At 44.4% G+C, this 22,969-nt stretch overlaps 1 protein-coding gene across 4 annotated transcripts in view; it reads left to right on the top strand.

Annotated features, from left to right (window-relative positions):
* The window catches only part of LOC139048149 (nuclear exosome regulator NRDE2), a 297,571-nt gene that overhangs the window by 51,058 nt on the left and 223,544 nt on the right, over positions 1-22,969 (top strand). For all 4 annotated transcript variants that reach the window (XM_070522677.1, XM_070522676.1, XM_070522675.1 and 1 more), the window contains one exon: positions 15,158-15,313. In XM_070522677.1, coding sequence (XP_070378778.1) covers positions 15,158-15,313 — 156 coding nt within the window. The remainder of the gene's footprint in view (positions 1-15,157; positions 15,314-22,969) is intronic.

Below are 22,969 nucleotides of genomic sequence, written 5' to 3'. Positions count from 1 at the left end.
CGGCTCTGTAGATGTCTGGACACGAGACGCAAGAGCCTTTCTCGCGACAGCCTTGCGCCAAATGGGGTCGCCGAACAGTTCCCTGAGCTTTTCTTTGAAGCTCTCCCAACTGGTTATCTCGTCGTCATGCGTTTGGTGCCACACGCGTGGGGTGCCGCCGAGATAAAAGATGACATTGGCGAGCATGATCGTTGGGTCCCACCTGTTATTTGCACTGGCGTGTTCGTAGAGCTTGATCCATTCGTCACCGTCCTCTCCCTCCAGGCCAGAGAACACACCAAGGTCGCGATGTTGGACAACCATGATGATTGGAGCAGTTGGACAAGCAGAAGCCGTTGCAGAGGCGGTCTCATCACCGGAAGGCATGGTGACAAGTTCGATGTACCGACCACTCCGCAGTTCCGTGGTGAGGACGGGGATCGCTGACCTCCACCAGACTGTTATGTGCGGAAATACACAGATGAAAGAGGCTATATACAGGCTATTTACACTTGAGCCAAACCACCAGGCCAACACTCGCTCGCACCAAGGGCACCGACCCACTTCGTCGTCGTTCTCGCGGCGGCTCGTCCCTCGAGCATCGCTCGATGATACGCTACCGTAATAATATATATATATATAAAATTATCAGTCATAGCACTCGTAGTACAGCCCTCTGGGCCATTCTCTTTTCGAAAGTAGTATATTGGAGTTATAATAATTACACAAAGGTATTTCGCTCTCGTGAGCAGCAGTCCTTGGGTAGTTACACCGTCTAGCTTCCCACGCTAAGCGTGCCACGCACACCTGTTTAAGCTTTTCCTAGACTGGAGCCACTCGAGTTTGCTCGATTCAAACTAAACAATGTCTGCGCAGCCTTGAGCGATCGGAACGCACACTATCTGCACTTGGCCGGCAGAGAAGGGGGGCTTTGTTCCGGCCACAAAGCACTCCATGTCTCAGTAAGGTGCCTGGCGTGGTCTCGTGCGGACGCCGTCCTCTTGGTGAGCGCATATTCCCTTATCTTTTTAAATAGTTCAATACTTACAAGCATTTCTCTCGCAAAACATACTTATTTCAAGGGAATTTTTCATGTCTCAACAATTTCTCTCGTCGTATTCGAGTGCTGATTGCCATGTTATCGGTTGTTAACGAAACTTTCCCCCGAGTCTCCAAATTTATTAAGGCAGTTTGTCGGATGCGTATCATGGCCACGCACGTTTATATCTCCTTCCGTTTCTCTACCGCGGGTGCGCTTTAAAACCACGGCGCTGCAATTATGCTTCCGAAACTTTCCTTCCCTTTTTTCTTCTCCTCCCTTAAACTCGTTCTTTTAACTACTACACGCAGAAACAAAGCAACAGTGCTCGCATTCGATCCCCTAGATGAGATGAAAAAATATATATATATATAGAAAATTATCAGTCATAGCACTCGTAGTACAGCCCTCTGGGCCATTCTCTTTTCAAAAGTAGTCTTATTGGAGTTATAATAATTACACAAAGGTATTTCGCTCTCATGAGCAGCAGTCCTTGGGATAGTTACTCGGGCTAGCTTCCCATGTTAAGCATGCCGCGCTCGCCTAGCACCTGATCAAGCTTTTCCTAGTCTCTAGAGCCGCTCGAGTTCGCTCTTATCCACGGGCGGCCATTTTTCCAAGAAAGTACGCTTTCCAACCACTCGGAATCAGCAAAAATCGACCATCGCGGACAACATCAGTCTCTTTCCACGTAAGTATGAGGCTCTGGACAGGAGCTATGGCGCTTCAATGTAACCTGGGGCCTGACGGACCAACCGACTGAGCTATCTCTCCCGTAAACATCCAAGGGCCACGAGTTCAAATCCCCTGTTGTCTTCCTTTTTTTTCCCCTCTTTTTAATATGTCTTTTAGTTTATCATGTACGGAGACTCTCTTAAAAAAAGAAAAAAAAATCTCCTCTATTATGTATGGCCACACATGTGCAGGTCATAAATACCAGTTGTCTCTAGTTGAGTGGCATCTGTGCGGTTTAACCGAGCTCACATTGGTCCACCTTGACTGATCAAAGAAGGCACCACTGTAGGTTAAATGAGGCTTACAACTGCTGCGGTGGCGGTAGAGTATCCGCCTTGCATCCAAGAGGGCCGGGGTTTGAATCCCGGTGCCACGTAATTTTCCACCAAAAAAAAGACGTGTTGAGAAAATCGCACTAACAGGCTTGGAGTGCGGCCTGATCCCGGTGACCAGAACCGGTAACGCATTCTCTCACCAGAGCAGGATTGGCCACCCTGGTGCAGTACTCCACAACCTCCTATATGAATACAACAATCAAAACCCGGCCCTCAGTCCCCAGCAGCCGCGAAGCAACTGACCACGGCGGCGGTCAGCTCTGTGACGCAGCAGAGGGTGCTAAGAGTACCTGGTTCCGGACAGGCCGCCATTTGAATATGCACCTGGCAACGCTTAACGTTAGAACGTTATCTAGTGAGGCGAGTCTAGCAGTGTTATTGGAGGAATTAGAGGGTAGTAAATGGGATGTAATAGGGCTCAGTGAGGTTAGGAGGACAAAAGAAGCATATACAGTGCTAAAAAGCGGGCACGTACTGTGCTACCAGGGCTTAGTGGAGAGATGAGAACTAGGAGTCCGATTCTTGATTAAGAAGGATATAGCTGGTAACATACAGGAATTCTATAGCATTAATGAGAGGGTGGCAGGTCTTGTTGTGAAACTTAATAAGAGGTACAAATTGAAGGTAGCACAGGTCTACGCCCCTACATCCTTTCATGATGACCAGGAAGTCGAAAGCTTTTATGAAGACGTGGAATCAGCGATGGGTAAAGTCTAAACAAAATACACTATACTGTTGGGCAACTTCAATGCCAAGGTAGGCAAGAAGCTGGCTGGAGACAAGTCAGTGGGAGAATATGGCATAGGCAATAGCAGGGGAGAGTTATTAATAGAATTGGCAGAACAGAATAATATGTGGATAATGAATACCTTCTTCCACAAATGCGTTAGCCGAAAGTGGACGTGGAGGAGCCCAAATGGCGAGACTAGAAATGAAATAGACTTCGTACTCTGCGCTAACCCTGGCATCATAGAAAATGTGGACGTGCTCGGCAAGGTGCGCTGCAGTGACCATAGGATGATAAGAACTCGAATTAGCCTAGACTTGAGGAAGGAACGGAAGAAACTGGTACATAAGAAGCCGATCAATGAGTTAGCGGTAAGAGGGAAAATAGAGGAATTCCAGATCAAACTACAGAACAGGTATTCCGCTTTAACTCAGGAAGAGGACCTTAGTGTTGAAGCAATGAACGACAATCTTATGGGCATCATTAAGGACTTTACAATAGAAGTTGGTGGTAACTCCGTTAGACAGGATACCAGTAAGCTATCGCAGGAGACGAAAGATCTGATCAAGAAACGCCAATGTATGAAAGCCTCTAACCCTACAGCTAGAATAGAACTGGCAGAACTTTCAAAGTTAATCAACAAGCTAAGACAGCTGACATAAGGAACTATAATATGGATAGAATTGAACATGCTCTCAGGAACGGAGGAAGCCTAAAAGCAGTGGAGAAGAAACTAGGAATAGGCAAGAATCAGATGTATGCTTTAAGAGACAAAGCCGGCAATATCGTTACTAATGTGGATGAGATAGTTCAAGTGGCTGAGGAGTTCTATAGAGATTTATACAAGGTTCTGTCATCTCTCCGACGCTTTTTAACCTTGCGCTAGCCGGCCTAGGCAAGAAACTGGATCAAATCGAGGACGTCAAATACACTATATACGCCGATGACGTAACGCTCTGGGTCCCCGGAGGTAGCCTGGGATCAATTGAAAGCACTCTGCAGGAAGCGATCGACGTGATCGAGGAATACCTCGCTCCCACCGGCCTGCAATGTTCGCCTGCGAAGTCTGAGCTCCTCGTCTACAAACGATCGAGGAGCAGTCCCAAACCAAAGAACGAAATCAGAGATACACACGTCATTACTCTCAGAACAAAAGACGGAGGAACCATTCCACACGTCAGCAAAATCAGAGTCCTTGGGATGTTCATTGAGAGCAACGGCTCTAACGCCGCTACAGTGGAGAAGATCGTGACAAAGTCGAATAATGCCTTGAATCTCATACGATACGTAGCCAACAAACAACATGGCCTTAAGGAAGAAAATCTCAAGCTAACACACGCCTTTGCGCTATGCCACTTCACCTACGAGTCGGCTATGCACAGATGGAAGGTAGCGGAGAAGGACAAACTCAATGCACAACTGAGGAAGCTAGTCAAACTAGCGCTGGGAATCCCCAAGAACACCGAGACAGAGCTCCTGCTGCAACTGGGGGTACACAACACACTTGAAGAAATCGCCGAAGCTCAAGAACGGGCTCAATGGACAAGACTCTCTGGAACCAAACCGGGTAGAGAAATCCTAGCCAAACTAGGTCATGACACCGCAGTAATCGAGAATCTATATCAAAGCGTTCCGACGGACACACGCAACTCCTACACGGTTCGCCCACTGCCGCGGAACATGAACTCCGCGTACCATCAACCCAAAAGGCTGGGACGCGGATCGTTCATCCTGCGCGAAATACGTGATAAGAAGATCCTAGCCTGTTTCGTTGACGCGGCACAGTACCCAGCCAGGAAGGCCTTCGTTGCCACCACGATCAATAAGCAAGGTCAAGTGAGAAACGCTCTCACAGTCAAGACCCACAAGTCCGAGATAGCAGAACAGGTTGCCATCGCACTCGCGCTCGCAGACCCGACCACTACCCATGTCTATAGCGATTCACGCTCGGCCTTCAAAGCCTTTCAGAAAGGAGCAGTTGCAAGACAAGCACTGCAAATAATCAATAGATCCACACCGCTGCAGCATCACACCATCTGCTGGTTCCCGGCACACCTCGGAGAGATCGAGGACGCCCCTCGCAATCTCAATGAGATGGCTCACAGGAGCGCGCGGGACCTAACCTTCCGCGATGCTCCATGTTCTGGTCGTGACCATCCCAGCGAGAATCGGGACCCTCCCTCCACATATAACGAGATCATAAAGCACTTTTATCTAGACCGCAGAATATAGAGCACACCTCACAATAAGCTCACCAGGCCTCAAGCCCTGACGTTCAGAGTGCTTCAAACAAACACGTACCCCGCGCAGAACAGACTACATCACTACATGCCTGACCTATACAAAACATCATATTGCGAAAATTGCCATAGCACACTAGACGTACATCACTTGCTCTGGCCATGTGGTCAGACCCACGCAAACAAGGATCAAGACTCCGCCAGGCTACAAGACGCATTACGCAACACGGACCTAGCGGAGCAGCTCTGGGCCGTCCAGCAAGCCCACGATGCGGCCAGGGAGTTACAACTCCTGGTCCCAACGTGGGAGTAGCCTGCTCTATGGGCCTTTGTGCCCCATAGCTCGCAGGACCTTTCTATAAAGTTACTTCATCCATCCATCCATACAGTACCAGTAGCACCCACGACGGTAACATGAGAGAGAATAGTCTAGAAGAACTTGAAATCCCACAAGCAATGCCGGAAGAAGTAAAGAACGCCTTGAGAGCTATGCAAAGAGGGAAAGCAGCTGGGGAGGTTCAGGTAACAGCAGATTTGTGAAAGGATGGTGGAAACATTGTCCTAGAAAGACTGGCCACCCTATATACACAATGCCTCATGACCTCGAGCGTACCGGAATCTTGGAAGAACGCTAACATAATCCTAATCCAAAAGAAAGGGGACACCAAAGACTTCAAAAATTATAGACTGATCAGCTTACTGTCCATTGCATACAAAGTATTTACTAAGGTAATTGCAAATAGAATCAGGAATACCTTAGACTTCTGTCAACCAAAGGACCAGGCAGGATTCCATAAAGGCTACTTAACAATAAACCATATTCACACTATCAATCAGGTGATAGAGAAATGTGCGGAATATAACGAACCCTTGTATATAGCTTTCATTGATTACAAAAAAGCGTTTGATTCAGTCGACACCTCAGCAGTCATGGAGGCATTATGGAATCAGGGTGTAGATTAGCCATATGTAAAAATACTGAAAGATATCTATAGTGGCTCCACAGCCACCGTAGATCTCCATAAAAAAAGCAACAAAATCCGAATAAAGAAAGGCGTCAGACAGGGAGATACAATCTCTCCAATGCTATTCACAGCGTGTTTACAGCAGGTATTCAGAGACCTGGAGTGGGAAGAATTGGGGATAAAAGTTGATGGAGAACACCTTAGCAACTTGCGATTCGCTGATGATATTGCTTTGCTCAGTAACTCAGGAGACCAATTGCAATGCATGCTCCCTGACCTGGAGAGGCAAAGCAGAAGGGTGGGTCTGAAAATTAGTCTGCAGAAAGCTAAAGTAATGTTTAACAGTCTCGGAAGAGAACAGCAGTTTACGATAGGTAGCGAGGCACTGGAAGTGGTAAGGGAATGCATCTACTTAGGGCAGGTAGTGACCACGGATCCGGATCATGAGATTGAAATGACCAGAAGAATAAGAATTAGCTGGGGTGAGTTTGCAGGCATTCTCAAATCATGAACAGCAGGTTGTCACTATCCCTCAAGAGAAAAGTGTATAACAGCTGTGTCTTATCAGTACTCACGTACGAGGCAGAAACCTGGAGGCTTACGAAAAAGGTTCAGCCTAAAATGAGGACGATGCAACGAGCTATGGAAAGAAGAATGATGGGTGTAATGTTAAGGGATAAGAAAAGAGCAGATTGGGTGAGGGAACCAATGCGGGTAAATGACAGCTTAGTCGAAATCAAGAAAAAGAAATGGGCATGGGCAGGACATGTAATGAGGAGGGATGATAATCGATGGTCATTAAGGGTTACGGACTGGATTCCAAGGAAAGGGAAGCGCGTAGCAGGGGGCGGCTGAAAGTTAGGTGGGCAGATGACATTAAGAAGTTTGCAGGGACAACATGGCCACAATTAGTACATGACCAGGATAGTTGGAGAAGTGTGGGAGAGGCCTTTGCCCTGCAGTGGGCGTAACCAGGCTGATGATGATGATGATGATGATGATGATGATGATACCATTGCGTGCGCTATATTATAGCGGGTTGTTACTGCATATGTGCAGAACTCTATATGACCCATAGCATATAGCATACATGCACATTTTCTCAGATTTAGCGTTAGCCTCTTTGCGTGGTTTGTTAGTTTGCGTGAAACATGGCTGCACTCCTGGATGCCCGCTTCAAATTGAATTTGGTGTGTATTTTGGAAAAATTCACTTCGTTTGTAGCAAAGCACTGTGTAAACAGCTTTCGCTTATTCTCAGGCTGCTTCGATCACAGAAATATTGGGGATAACCTTGCATAGTTTTCGAGATCGCTTCTCGTTTCGAACGAGTCGAAGCCTAATGGAAGAAACATTAGAGATGTCAGCGCTACCTATCGCTCCAGTCGGGAGATAGCCGCAATGACGGCATATGGCCTCTGAGATCCAAACATCTCACAGGGCAACTAAAGCTGTAACAAACGTGCGCTGTTTAGCATACGCTATACTATAGCATATAGCGCATACTGTAGTTGCATGCGTTAAATTAAAGCTGTCTTATAAGAAACGCCAAAATGTGCAGTGAAGCCTACATGTGTGCAGCAAAGCGCACCTTTGTTACTGTGTGAATGAACGTGGGCCTTTTTTCATTTTTTAACAACAAACAATTTTTTTTTCTGACAAGCTTTCCCTTTCTGGCACTAACTTCTTGCTTGCTCTTGCTTTACTTAATCAACAGAATAGCTTGCATGCAAAAAAAAAACAAAGAAATATTTGCGACTTTTTTGCAAGATTAAAAAAAAATGTTACTGTCCCTAAAGGTTAAAAAAAACAGGCTGGTGAGTTAGTTGGTACTGCATAACTTGAGGTATAGCGCAAAAGGGCCTGCACATGTTTTTGTCTCCTCTGTCGTCCTGCGTGCCCTTTAGCACTGTGCCTCCAGTCCCTAAAGGGTTAATCTCAACTAGAATATCTGTTACCTGGATTTGCTCTTGACTCCATATTTCTATCTCCCTGTCTCTGTGTACCTGCCAACTCTCACGAATTTTCCATAGTTTTCGTGTTCCTGAAATAGGTGAAATGAGCAGTAACACAGCTGTGATCTGAAGAGAGTATTTTGCTTGTCACTTTGTGCTGTTACAAGTTTGCTGTGTCTCAAGGTAAAGCAACGGTATTAAGTATCCCATAAAAGGTGTGTCCTGAGAGCAAAAATGAACAGCTAGGCCGCACCACAGTGAATGGACAGGCGTCGACGAGCAAGATACGTGAGGTTATTCAAACACATTAACTTATAGGAAAACGAGGTGCAGGGGAAAGAAGAAATAAAGTAACAAACAATGCGCAGTGTTCTATTGTGCAACCGCTGCCTTGCAGATTGCCATATTTCTCTTTGCTTAGAATCCATAACGCTATGCAGGTTTTTTTCATAGGTGGAGTGACACAGTTGGGGTTGAGTATCTGTGACGTCCGCCGGCACTTCCCGATAGGGGTGCATTTCCGTCACTGGACCGCGTACTGGTCTTCTCCATGCCTATGCTTGGGACTGCATTGGATGTTACATCGGGCATTCGTTTATGAATCTGGTCTGCGTGCCGGTGAATGGCACTGTTGTTCATCCCTACAGACACCACTCTAGAACCCGCTGTTGACTTGATCTTGCCCGGAGTCCATTTGTCTCCGGTTCAATAATTTTGAACATACACTGTATTGCCTGGCCCGAACGTCCACTGCGCACTGGCCATCCGACTCGTCTGGGGGGGAGGGGGGGGGGGACGGCCGACAGGCTCCTGGGGGGAAAACACATATCAAGTCTTGTTGGCAGCTTGTAACACAAAAGAAATTCCGAGGATGAAAGCCCAGATTCTTGCGGCGCGTTTTGATAATGGCATAGAAGCCTTGCTAACGATGCATGCAAGTCCATCGCGCCTACATTCTTCAAGCCATCCTTTACAGTGTGTACAGCATGCTCTGCCATTCCGTTACTCTGAGGATGATAGGGGGGGGTACAAATATGAATGCCGTTTCTCTGTATAAACTGAACAAATTCCCGGCCGAATAATTGTACCCCATTATCTGAGACAAGTGTGCGAGGTAACCTGAAACGGCTGAACAGAGTGCGCAGGGCTTTGACTATGCTACGGGACGTTGCCTTGGACGACGGAATGGCTTCTGGCCATTTACTATGCGAGTCGACGACTATGAACAACATTTTGCTTTGAATCGCTCCTACGTAGTTGATGTGTAGCCTAGACCACCTCTCATGCGTTTCAGGCCAGTTTACTGGTTTCTGCGTAGGTGGTATTGGCAGTGCTTGGACGCGGTTTTTACAACTCGAGACATGCCGAGTGTCTTCATCTAACCTGTGCCACCAGAACTTCGACCTGGCAACTGCCTCCATGGTAGAAACCCCCTGATCAGCAGCATGCAACAACTTCAAGAGCCTCATGTTTACCACTGCTGGCGTTATAACCCGATGGCCCCTGTACAGCAACCCCTGATGAACCGAGAGCTCTTGCCACTTTTTGTGGTATTCAGCAAGGTCTGGTTCATAGCTGCTTGATTTTCCTGGCCAGCCATCGACGACGTACCTGTACACTGCAGAAAGCGTGACGTCGGTCGATGTTAACGCTTGTAGTTCCTTCACAGGAATAGTCGGCTCATCCCACTGGTGCAGCATGAGCTCTGTCGCATGAGCTCTGTTGAATCTTCCTAGGCACCAACTTCATACAGTGAAGGTTGAGGCAAACGATTCAGTGCGTCAGCTGTTAGTAGGTGTGTACTGGGCTTGTAATGCAGACAATACTTGTAAGCACCAAACAGAAGGGCCCATCTTTGAATTCTCGCTGCAGGCATCGTGGGCGTTTGATGGTCTGATCTTAGCAGACCCAGCAGCGGCTGGTGATCCGTAACCAGACTAACCAGACTAAACCCTTTCCATTGATGTGATGTCCAAAATAAGTTACGGATGGTTCCTGGAAGCAGCATTTTTCTGAACGAAGCTTTATACCATGCTCACAGAAGCAGTGCAAGACTGCTTTCAAGTTTTGGTTGTGCCTCCCCTTTTATTCTGATACGAGAACGTCATCCAGGTATGCTTGCACTCTCAATAACCCTTGTAATAATTTCTAAATTGTTTTCTGAAATATTGCCATCACTGAAGAGATATCAAAAGGCACCTATTGCGTTGAAAAAGTCCCTTGTGTGTGTTGATAACTGTCCATTTCCGTGTGTCTTCATCTAAAGGAATTCAATTTAAGCATCTTTTAAGTCTAGGATGCTGACTGGTCGCGACTGTGCAAATTAGCAAACATATCGTCAATCACGTGCAGCAGATATTGTCCAACTTTGCATACTGCATTCAATGCGACCTTGAAGTCACCACAAATTCTTACTGCCCAGCTTTTTTTAGCACCGGAACTATTGGGTGTGGCCCATTCAGAGTTTGTGACGGGTGATAAGATTACCATGGCCACCAGCCTGTCTAGCTCATTCGAAAATTTATATCGCAATTCAAATGGAACTTTTTCTGCCTTGCAAAATTTGGGCTTTCCTCTGTCCCGGATCAGCATACATATTGGTGACCCTTTGACAAGTCCAAGCTCTTCCATGAATAGGTCCGCAAACTCTTCCTTAAGGGTAGTGTCTATGCTCTTACGACTGGTCAATGCAGCAACATGCCAGAGCGATTGTCCTTTGGCATTCAGCTTCTGCAGCACTTCACACCCACAAAGGGTCATGCCATTGCAGCCTAGCACCGCCAAACTGCATGGAACTGTTGCTGATTTGTTCGAAATGTGCAGTGGCAGTATGTCGAAGACTGGAAGTTTTCTAAGATAACAAGATAGCGTGATATTTGATTCCTGTAGTGGCGGCCACTGTTGACAGTGGGCTTCATAGACGTCCCATGGTATAACACAAACTGGAGAGCCGGTGTTGATGTCCATATTTCATTTCACGGAATTCTACTTTAAAATTTATTGTATAGGCGGAACCAGTGTACGAGCGGTGGTTACGGACCAAATTTGTGACACCTCACTGTCGCTTTCATCATTCGCGCCCTGTACCATCATGGCCATCGTTCTGTTTGCAGTTTTGTGCTGTCTACTTAAGACATCTCCAGCATACCATTAAAGCTTGTTTCTCTCTCTCTCCCTCTCTCTCTGTCGCACATCCAACCTAATTGCCCTTGTCGGCTGCACTTAAACACCTGCGCTTATGTACCGGGCAAGCCGCGCTGCATTGACTCGAACTACCACAGCACTTCCACTGTTTTTCGTCGCCACGCTGTTAAACTTTTCCAGATGTAGACTAGTGCCGTTGCTTTATCCTTAGAACTTTTCCTTGATCCGACGACGCTGTGCCCATACATATTGCATGTATTTCTACATTTTTTGCAGCTAAGCATCCTTCAGAGTCAATTCTTTCTTCGCAAGCAGCTGCATTTGTAGGTTTTTTGATTGCACGATGCATACAATCCGGATACCTTAGCATCCCGTCCCTCATAGAACCAAAGTCACAGTTTTGTGCAAGCCTCTGAATTTCTACCATGAACTTGTGCACTGATTCTCCTTCCTGCTCACATCAGCTAGAAAACATGAAGCTTTCTGCAATTTCACGTGGTTCAGGATCGTAATAGTCATTAAGTGCCTTCACAGCTTCATCATACTTTGCGAAGCTCGGCTTGTCTAGTGCAAGTCTTCCACTTAAAGTATCGATTGTCTTCGGTCCAAGTGTGGCAGTCAACAATGCTTGCTTCTTAGCATCGTTACTGATTTCATTTGCTTCATAATAGGCTTCAGTTTTAATAAGGTAGGGCGACCACTTCGTCAAACTCTGTCAGCGCGTGGCACGTGGTGGTCTGTGAGTCAGTCCACTGCAACGTTTTGGCCATTTGTGATTGAAAACCTCGTGACCACTATTGCAAAAGTGAGCGGCTAGGCTGCACCGCAATGAACAGATAGTCACCGACCAGCAAAAGACGTGTGGTTATTTGAAACACGTTAAGTTATAGGAATATGTGGTGGGGGAGAAGGAGAGAACAAAGTAATAAAGCATGCTCAGTGTTCCACTGCGTAACTGCTGCCTTGCAGATTGCCACACTCACTTTGTGCTGTTGCAAGTTTGCTGTGTCTCAAGGCAAATCATTGTTATAAAGTACGTGGGTGTCCCACAGATGATTCCTCAGAGCAAAAAGAAAAAAAAGTGCTATTCTCTCTTACAGTGTTGTGTCCCTGAGATATTTATAGGTTTTAAAGCTCATGCAGTCGCAGGCATTTCTCTGTAATATCACATGTAATTTTCTATTGAAAATGTATACTTTGTGTACATGTAGTCAGAGGTTCGACAAAAATTTGTCTAGTTAAGTAACATGGTGAATGTACAGGTTGTGGTCACTGACTATGTCAAGCTGAAAAATAAGAGATGGTTCGTAGCCCATGTGGCTTCCTTGGTCCCACTAAGGCAGACAAAAATTGCTCTTCCTTTATGCCAAGGTATGCAACAGTACAGGCGAGAACGTATACCTTCTATCTACTCTCGCTCGCTACGTCATGTCTTCGCATAAATTGTATGAACAGGTCTTGTACACCTTAGTGTGACCAAGGAACCAGTATGGGCTCTTAACTGTCTGCTTTTTCACCTTGACTTGACCACAACTACTTCAGTCTATGCACTATGTGCTCATGGAAAAGTTTAGGGAGTGTTATGTCACAGCACTACAAATTTGGTCACCAAAGGTTATGTGGACTCTGATCTACGTGTACGAGCCAATATTAGGAAACTGGAAATGGTGTAAAATCGTTAGTAAGCCTTATATTGTTGCATATGTCTTGAGGACGTCATTGGTCTCAATCCTGGTAAAATTGGGAGTGAAATGAAAAAAAGAAAATCAAAATAGATTACAACTGTTGTGTCATTGTGACTACCTGAATAACACGTCACGGTAGCTCAGTGGCTATGGTCACGGGTTCAATTCTGGACCTAGGGTGCCGCACACCGATGGAGCCGCAATGCAAGCACATTTGTATTTGGTGCTGCACCTTAAAGAACCAAAGGTGGTCAAAATTAATGTGGAGCCTTCCACTATGGCGTGCCTCATAACCAGGTTGTGGTTTTGCCACGTAAAATCCCAGGACTAAATAACTAGTAATTGATAAAATGACAAAGCTGCACTGCTTTATGCTGATGTTGTTGGCCTGGAAATTAATTGAGGAAGCTCTTCATGATGTCTCACAGTAGCGACATGCCCTGAGAGGATCTTGCACGTGGAATGTCACTCATAAAAAGAGTTCGGGTAGTGGCAGTGGCTTTTCTAATATGGTGGTGTTGCCACTTCAAAAGGCAGAAAACAAGCAATTTTATTTTCTTAGATTCAGGCACTATAACCCTATAATGTTGCCAGATTACCTCCAACCGTTGAATGGTCTACTATTGCTGTGTATAAGAAGTAGCACTATTTTTCAAACCAGTGGGGCCATATGACACAATTTTCACACCTGCTCCACCCAGATCCAGCTCTGCAAGTACTGTGTGTGTGGGGTCTACATCAGTGTATGTTTGTTACCTTTTCTTTTTTGTTGCAAAATCTGCCTAACTGTGCTGCAGCTAGTATTTTATCTGCTTGTTTGAAATATCACCTGTGGCAGACAGAATCATTCAGCCTCTGTGGTTAGCTTATTGGACATTACCTGCACATAAAATGAAATTGTTCAATTAGCTGATCAGCAAAGTTTCAGGAATTGACTTTTTATACATTCGTGTTTAGGCACACATTGAAATTGCACAAGTGAAACCGATTGATCACAAGGTTGCCGAAACCCCTAGGCTACCACGAGTTGTGAGATGTCCTCCTTTAAGATTTACCTCAATATACACAGAATGTCTTGTAACCAATCTTCCAAGAGCCCGCACTGTACAATTAAGGAAGGAACTAAGTAACATGCGAGTGCTAATCTTGCAAATATTAGCTGTGCATCCACAAAGAAGATATTGCAGGACTAGCACTAGTTTTGATGCCGTTATTATGTGGCTTTGTCTTTGCAGTTGCAACACGTCGTGACGCTAATAATTAAAAAAATATTTAGGGAAACTTTGCGAATTAGCAAATCAGGTTGCACATTTTTGTGTAAGTAATGTCTAACTCATCAAGCAGTCCACCTGGGAGAAACTCTATTAACAAGGTTGTACAAAAATGTGCAACTTGGTTTGCTAGTTAATGAAGGTTTGCTAAATATTTTTTAAATTACTGGCAAGATGTAATTGCATTAACTGCCACAGGCAATAAAAAAAAAAGATGGTTTGGAGTAAACAAAAATTGCAGTAAGCATACTTGCTGCAGCTAGCATATTTGCACATCATGTTTTACAAATTCTGTGTGCATATGCTTTACGTGTTGTGTGGTATCTGCATCAGTAAAAGGGAGCCGCAGCGAATGCGTTCACATGCACTGTGTGGTCACAAAAAGTGAAGCAGTGCAAAACTCTTTTTGACAGCACCACTGTTCTTTATTAACAACTAGAAATAATTAGGTTCTATACATAAAAAATTGTTTATGCACAGCTACACGCATCAAAGACCTTTTTGGGTCGTGCTCAAAGATGGGGTGTGGCAAATGGCTTGGTTCTCTTGGCATATTTATTTGTTGTTTGCTACAGTAGTTTATCAAATTGTTAAGCCAGCTTCACCCAAACCTAACCATTAAGCATCATGGCCAAGTGGGTGCTTAGGGGACTTTATGCTGTAATGTTTGGAGCATAGTGAAAATAGTTACAGTGATGGCATAACATGCAAAATGTGTCTAAGAGCTATGGTTTACCATGAAAACTACATAAACGGATAAAAAGAAAAAGGAAAACCAACATAGGAACAATTGGCTGTGAACTTGTGGCATGCAAGCATCTTGTCTTGATTTAAGTTGCACTGTGGTAAAGGAAGCCCTTGTGCAACATGTCACATCCAGCCGCCATTTCTTCCCCTCCACATTTTGGTACCGACTAATTGAACCCCCGGTGCCATCCACGTGGCTACTCAGAATGCCCGCTCAGCCAGCTTGCAATTCCTGCAGCATGGAACCAGATTAAGCTCGTAATTACAGCATAATTGTTTGTATGCTGCACTGTGAAGCATATCCGTAGAAGACTGTCCTTGATCGTCGTTGTGCAGACGCTTCCGCTTTCTGTTGGGCATTGCTGGGGAGGAGCACTTCTGTGTGGACCCCAAGCCCCATCGCAGCCTGCTGGCCTTTGACTGCCTGCCCTTCAACGAGCTGGCTGTCTTCCCCCGAGGCTGGCGGTGTGACACTGCACCGATGGAAGCACGGTGAGACTCTTTCGCGTGGTCCTTTCTCGTGCCGCCTGCATTTATTTAGTCTTGCACAGTGGGGTACCAGTTGGTTGGGCTCGGTCGGCGGATGGTGGTTGGGCGTTGCTGTCGCGGCTGCGTGCAGTTGAATTCGAGCAGTATGGTAAAGTCAGATGAAGGTAAATTATATCAAACGCACAAAACTTACTGCGAAACTTGCTAGAGTACTTACTTACTCATGTAAAATAATTCCCTGATAATAAACTGGACGTTGGCTATATTGAGCAGTTAAGGTGTCTACTTCCAGAGCCATCAAGCACTTGAAGGGGAGGAGCCGCCTCGCCCGACGCCCTCGGGACGCATTTTTTGTAGTGGATGTGTTGAGAAAATTGAACTGAAAGGATGCACAGAATCTCACATGTTGAGTGCACCGAACAGTACAAGGCGCAGGTAGAAATGACTGCCTAATATGCATAGTCCTGTTTTGAGGAAATGAATTCTTTCCTTGCTCTTTTTTCCACTGGAGATAAATTTATATATGACGAACACATCACAAAAGTTTGAGTTAATTGTATGCAAGTTTGGGTATATCCAATTACCTGGTGCATATCAGACTATTCTTAGTGATAAGCAGTTGTGTGTAGGCTAGTTGGTTCTTGAATATGAGTGCCAAGTTGCAGTGTGTAGTTCCAACAAAACACAGTCACCTCCTAACATCATCTTGTGTGTTCCATTAGAATTCTGCAGTGAAAACTTGGCATCAGCAAGTTAAACTGTGTATCTGTGCACATCTGTGTATATCTGTGCCGTTTTATGTTTCCATGTCAGGGGACCTTCGCAGATTTTGCTCTAGCTCAATAGGTTGTCTGCTATGCTGCTGCACCAGGCCCCACAATGAGTAGCAGCACAGCAGACAAGGAATTGAGCGAGTGATCTGGAGCGAGTGCCAAAACATGGCAATGACCAGTTCCTCTGTGACCACATTCTGTATCACAACATCGCAACACAGTCAACTCCTGGAAACCGAAGCTGGCCCCAGAAAAGCTAATATATATTAAATTATTTAGGGCACTCTGATGCCTGCCAGTATTTTTTTTAGAGTTTAAAGTAGGGGTGTGTGAATACTCAAATATCACCAAATCAAATCAAACAGTGAATTTTCTAATAATTCAATTTGTGAATTGAATATTTAATATTTGCTTTTCCGAATATTCAATATATTCGGTGTAGAGGCCCACGGAGTGCCACATGTTGATTGCGCCACGGAGCTCCTTGTGCTTAACACTGCCCAAGCACTTCAATTCATTTTTGGCGCAAGAGGAGCGCCTAGTGCACTGCAGACGGGCCCCACCGGATGCAGACTTCGGCCTGATGCGAGAATAGGTGCACACGTCGGCTGGCGCCACATCTGTAGGTACAAGGTTCCTCCTGGTCGACAGAACGGATTGAAATGATAATGCGGTGCAGACAGAGGGAACGGCAACAAAAGCAATGCATATTTCGTAAAGTGCATGCGAAAGCATGTGCGAAGGTAGGGCCGATTAGCTGCCAGTAGGCACACAGATTGTGCTGGATGTGCAGCGACAAACTTCACGTTGTTTCAACAGCCATCAGTCTAACCTGCACACAAGATCTTGGGGCCGTTCGCTGATGAGCCACCATTGTGAACGTATTAGCGGCAAGCATTCTGTAATGGCTTGTGACCTGTTACCACGTGAACCGGCGGCAAATTTATGTCCTGGCCACACTGCCTTGGCCATTAGGCCTAATTGACGCTGCTTTATCGGGCGTTGGTGACTGAAGTTACGGTTTGGTGCCGAATTGACACAGATCCATTCGCAGCAGCCACGCAATACTCAGAAAGCTGACAAACCATGTCTCAAATGAAAGCGAGTACACGAGATCGATGTAAAGTTGTTTACAGCCGCAATCTTTGCGACACACTGCACAGTGGCCCCTCGTTCTCAATGCCATTCGTAGATGCACATCAGTCTCATTTTGTAGCTTCGAGCAACCCGTCACAATACTAGTTTTGGATTGAAACGGTGGGCGTGAAATTGTCGTGTGGCTAGTGCGCTGACTGCCTGACTGCATGCATTTGTGCGAATGGCAGATTTTGGCCATGACCCTCTAGATTCCTGCATCTTTGACAGGGGGCAGATCGCACTGAACCTGACAATGAAACAGTGTGGATGTGCCTGCTCTTTTCTATCGGCACCGGTTATGCACAAAGCAGTAATCGAGTCACGTGATGTGCGGTCCGTTCGTATTTTGTGCAGATTAGTCTTACGATAAACCACCTCCCATAAAGTTAGCATAGCCCTTCTGGGTTTTGGAGAAAAACTGGAAAGCAAATATCGGAGGTGTCCTTAGCTATTGCCTGAGAGACGCGAAGGCCAAAGCCTTGTAAAGCCTACTATAATTACCTTAATCCACCCTAATCCACCTTCATCAACATTAATCTACCCTAATCCTCCTTAATACACCTTAGTCTATCTTAATCCATCCTAATCCACCTTACTTCAATCACTAATGAACCGTGAATTAACTTTGCTAATCATTAATAGTCTCCTATAACGGCTGAGCATGCTTTGGTTCACGTCTGGCCTTCCTTGGGTCATGTGATATTTTCTGCACCTCATAACATGACCTTTAAAGATCTAAGGCTTTCACCTTAACACTTTATATGCAATAAATAAAAGAGTGCCGCAGAACAGAGGTCCACTATTAGCTTGAGAACCTCATTGGTATTCACTACAACAGAACGTAACAAATTCATTAGTTTCAGAGGAAAAAGGTAGCCTTATTTTATTCAACAGGAATTCTTTTGATAAAAAACATATTTCCGGACCTTCATATACTAGAACTGAGCTGTAAGCAATGCTGGTATACTAAATTGTTGTTCCCCTTAATAAGAGTAGACTAAAATCTTGATTTCTATGTACCTAAGTTACTGATAGCTTGCTACATTCTTGTTATTTAATACCACGAGACGCCCGAACATGTGTAGCACTGTATTTCTCTGCCCAAAATTTGTGAACATTAAATTTTGTGAAAAAGTTGTTGATATTCGGCATTCGATTGTATATTTGGCTTTTCTTTCTTGATTCAATTCAGTATTTTATTTGAAATCTACTCCTTGGTATTTGCACACCCATAGTTTAAAGGTTGAGGAGTGCCAGTCAATGAAGAATAGAAAATGTCATATTGGTACTCATTTTAACACTAAAAATGAAGGGAGACCAAATTTTCTTATAACATTTCAATGATTAGTTTTGTTAGTAACCATAGTCTTTTACACACTGTAAGAGTCTTCTCTTTTGAAAGTTAATGTAGACTCAGCAAACCACATATATCTATTGGACGTACCACAAAAGTCCAAATATCCAAGACATTTAAAGACGTCTAGTTCACATCTATAAGCTGTTCCGCTAGTAAATGGCAGTCAAGGGTCATCCAAAGGACATTCGAGTGTCTTTGTGATTTGGACATTTCTTTGAACGAAGATTGCTAGGCATAACGTTAAGAGACAGAAAGAGAGCGGTTTGTATCAGAGAGCAAACAGGAATAGACGATATTCTAGTTGACATTAAGAGAAAAAAATTGAGCTGGGCAGGGCATGTAATGCACCGGATAAATAACCGTTGGACCATTAGGGTTACAGAGTGGATACCATGAAAAGGGAAATGCAGTCGAGGACGGCAGAAGACTAGGTGGACCGATGAAATCAGGAAGTTCGCTGGCACTAGTTGGAATCAGTTGGCGCAAAACACGGGTAATTGGAGATCGCAGGGAGAGGCCTTCATCCAGCAATGGACATAAAACAGGCTGCTGATGATGATGATGATGGACATCCAGAGCTTCCGCGCATTGATCGTATGTTGTGTTGCAACTAGATGAAAGCACCATTTTAGAACGACGAAAGCTGAGCTAGTTGGTAAGGATTCATTATGCAAAATAGAAGTGAGGCGTGCAGACAGGACACAAGAGTAGAGAAGTGGACAACACGAACGCCGATTATCAACTGAAGGGAGCACTGAGACGAAAAAAGAAAGAAGACACAAAACTCATCTGCGCAGGCTCAGGAATGGTAACACCACGTGTCAATCGGGTACACGTGCGGGTCTACGTGAGAGATAACTGTTAAGGCACACAAGAGTTATGCATGAAGCAACTAGCAACAGTTAAACGTGTGCGAAGCCATGCATAAAATAGATGTAAAAACATGAAGTGCGCGACAGCTGGTGCGAGAATTTACCAGGCCACATAAAACCAAGAATTTCAGTTCTTACTAACTTCAGTAGCTTTAACATACAACACAATGCGCTTGTGCAGTCGTGCTGCCTAGCTAGCGCAACGTGGCAGAGAAGCGGTAAACGGCATTCCGAACATTAGTGAAATGCCTTTAAACCGCATGCTGCACTGCAGACAAATTCGTTGCTTACGCGTCTAACTATGATCAAGTGGAAAAGAACACCAACGCAACGAAGAAAAGGATGAGAACAAGAAATTTCCCACTGAAGTGACGATCCATTGATACCGTTGCTCCCGCTGATGAATGGTCTTTCGAGGAATGATTAGAACCGTACCACCAGCACATTTTCGACAGTATTTGAGACCCCACCCTCCAACAATTCTTCTTCGACATTCTTTGAAGCTTTTACACCCCACACATGCGAAGAGTATTGCCTATTTTGCTCTGAAAACATGAATAAGACAGATAAGCACTATCAATGACACAACAAACTACGGCGCGCGGCTGGCTCCTCTCCTGTGTGTTCTGCGCAAGGCCATCGGCGCGCACTATGTAATAAAGGTACAGTGCATGTCGTTGGCCAGTTATTGTGCACGTGCGTGGCCATGTGGTTCTTGTGCAGAGTGCAGCGCTACTCGCCTTACTATGATGAAAATCACCCTTGTTTTGTCCAAATGTTGTTTTCTCATCTGTCTGTGGCAGTGCCATTCCCACCTGGCTGTAGTACACAGTTATGGTGGCTAGCACCATCGCTGCATCTGTAGCATGATATAGCTGGCAAGAACCCAGTTTTTTAATGTCCATTGCTTTGCTTTTGTTACCACCATCAAAGCTGCCAGTACCTAATCGTAATTTGAATAGCACCAATAATGTATTGCACTGGAGGAGCGACAACAGTGCTAGCCACCTTAACAGTCATAGGTAGGAATGGCACTGCAGTCGCGGGGTGAAATACAACCTTCAAACGAAATACAGCACTAGGACAAGCAGCCCCGCCTTCTGCATTGAAACCACATGCGCATGCATGTGTACAATAACGGCTGGCCAACGCCACTCACTATGTTCAGTTGTGTTTCGGCCACACGCTCTGCTGTTCACATTTCATTTGTATTTGATAGTACATCTGCTGTTGCACTTGAAGGTATGCAGCTCATTATAGCGGGAACAGGAAAGATCCATTAGTTGTTCGTTCTCTGAACCTCCTGTATACCTAAAAGGAACATCTATTAGAGGTTACTTATGTCCAGCTGCGACATCCTTTCAACGTTACAGCAGCGTGATCTGGATGGGACATCGATTATCCATAATATGTATTTGTAATGTTGTTTGGCGAAAAATAGATATCTATCTATAGATAGATAATATCTATCTACCTAGATATCTATCTAGGCTGCCACCAGAGGGTGGCGCCCCCTGTGACCTGTGTGTGTCTGTCTCCATAGAGTTTCCTACAACAATTACTAGTGGGAACTCTGGCGCTGCAGTCGTTGTCCTACCATGGGAATGATGGGAAGTACATGGATTTGTCTGATCTTCGTGCTTGTGGATTCAAACGTTCTTGTGGCTTTGTATATTACGCTATACAAATCTTATTGTTTGATTTATTGATTTGATTTGATTTATTGATTTCCATTTACACACACACATGTACAGAGGAGTGGTAAATGGAGGTGAATGAGGGAAAAAAGCCGCACAGACTCGGCTTGAGGTAACCTCACCCCCTTAGGTACAATATGGCTGCATGGGGTAACACAACAAGCACCATATAAATTACATTTATCTAGTGGCCATAAAACATTGCAGTTATATTATATATGAAAGAACAGTGAAATATTTCCACAATAACAATGCAAAACACACTGCGGCATTGAAATAAATAAATGATATACACTTGGTAACAGACAAAAAAAAGAGGAACATAACACACATTATTAATCGTTAACAAACGTGCTCTAAAGTGAAAGCAATAGAGTTTTAAATTCTGACAGTGATAAATCCTGTAAATTGAAGCCTGCTCTGTCGTATAAATTCAGTAATCTTGGAAGGTTGTTACACAACATTTGACAACCGTAGTTAGTTCTAGAGCGCGGAACCTTCCAGACTTCAGGTGTACGAGTTGAATAACGGTATGAATTGACGGACAGATTTGCAAGTTCTACAAGTAAAGTATTGTTACGTTTGGTATTAAAGTAATACTCGCGTAATAGTCTGGAGTTATAGATTTTATGGGCTGTTGCAATGTTGTATTTCTTGAACAGGTTTTCAGTATGGGCGGCAAACGGTACATTAGCGATGACACGTATTATTTTCTTCTGCATACGAAATAATTTACTCAAGTTACATTCAGTTGTGGTTCCCCATACAAGATGCCCATAATGTATGCGAGACATGAATAAGGCATTATAAATTAATAATTTTACAGAGACGGGTAAAGTATATCTGTAGCGATTTAAAACACCTGTTGTGCGGCTAAGTTTTTGGAGCACAAAGCTTACATGGTCGTCCCATTGCATGGTACTCGTGAAGTGTACCCCTTACACCTTTGCAGAAAGAGTGAGTTCTATATTTGTGGATCTATACGCTAATGTTAGATCTGGAGGAAGAAGACTCATGCCTTTGGTATGAAAAATTACGGCCTTTGTTTTCGCCATATTTACTTTTAGACTGTTCTCAGTGGACCAATAGGATAGGCTGCGCAAGAAGTCATTTGCCATACTAACTAAATTGGTACAAGAACTGGACGAGATGAAAATACTTGTATCATCTGCGTAAATTATAAATTTCGCCTTTTCGTAGATGGAAGTAATATCATTAGCATATAAGTTAAACAGCAACGGGCCCAAAATGCTACCCTGTGGGACGCCACAAAGTATTTCTTTGGTTACCGATGTATTGTGGCCTACAGAAACAAACTGGCATCTGTTAATAAGATAAGATTTTAATAATTGAAGTGGAATGCCTCTAATCCCATATTTCTCTAGTTTGTAGAATAAAATGTTGTGAATAATATGATCAAACGCCTGTGTAAAGTCGACAAATATGCCTATTGTTAATAGCTTATGTCGAAGTTCTGCAATATAAATTCCTTTTGATCGAGAAGAGCTAATTCAGTCGACCTGTTCTTACGGAAACCGTATTGAGCATTTGAAATTATCTTGTACTTTTCACAGAACGAAGACAACTGACTTAGAATCATTTTTTCAAGACCTTTTGAAAAAACAGGGAGGATCGAGATCAGGCGATAATTTTTTATATCCAATTTATTACCCTTTTTAAATAATACTACTACCTTAGCAACCTTCATATTTTCTGGAAATACGCCTGTAGAAATGCACAAATTATAAATATGTGTCAAAATAGGGGCTATATCATATATAACAAATTTTATAGGTAGAATCTGAAGACCATCGGCAAAGCAG

Source organism: Dermacentor albipictus, chromosome 7 (assembly GCF_038994185.2).
Source record: "Dermacentor albipictus isolate Rhodes 1998 colony chromosome 7, USDA_Dalb.pri_finalv2, whole genome shotgun sequence".
NCBI lineage: Eukaryota > Metazoa > Arthropoda > Arachnida > Ixodida > Ixodidae > Dermacentor > Dermacentor albipictus.
The sequence above is the reverse complement of the archived record's forward strand: the minus strand, read 5'-3'. Positions and strand labels throughout refer to the sequence as shown.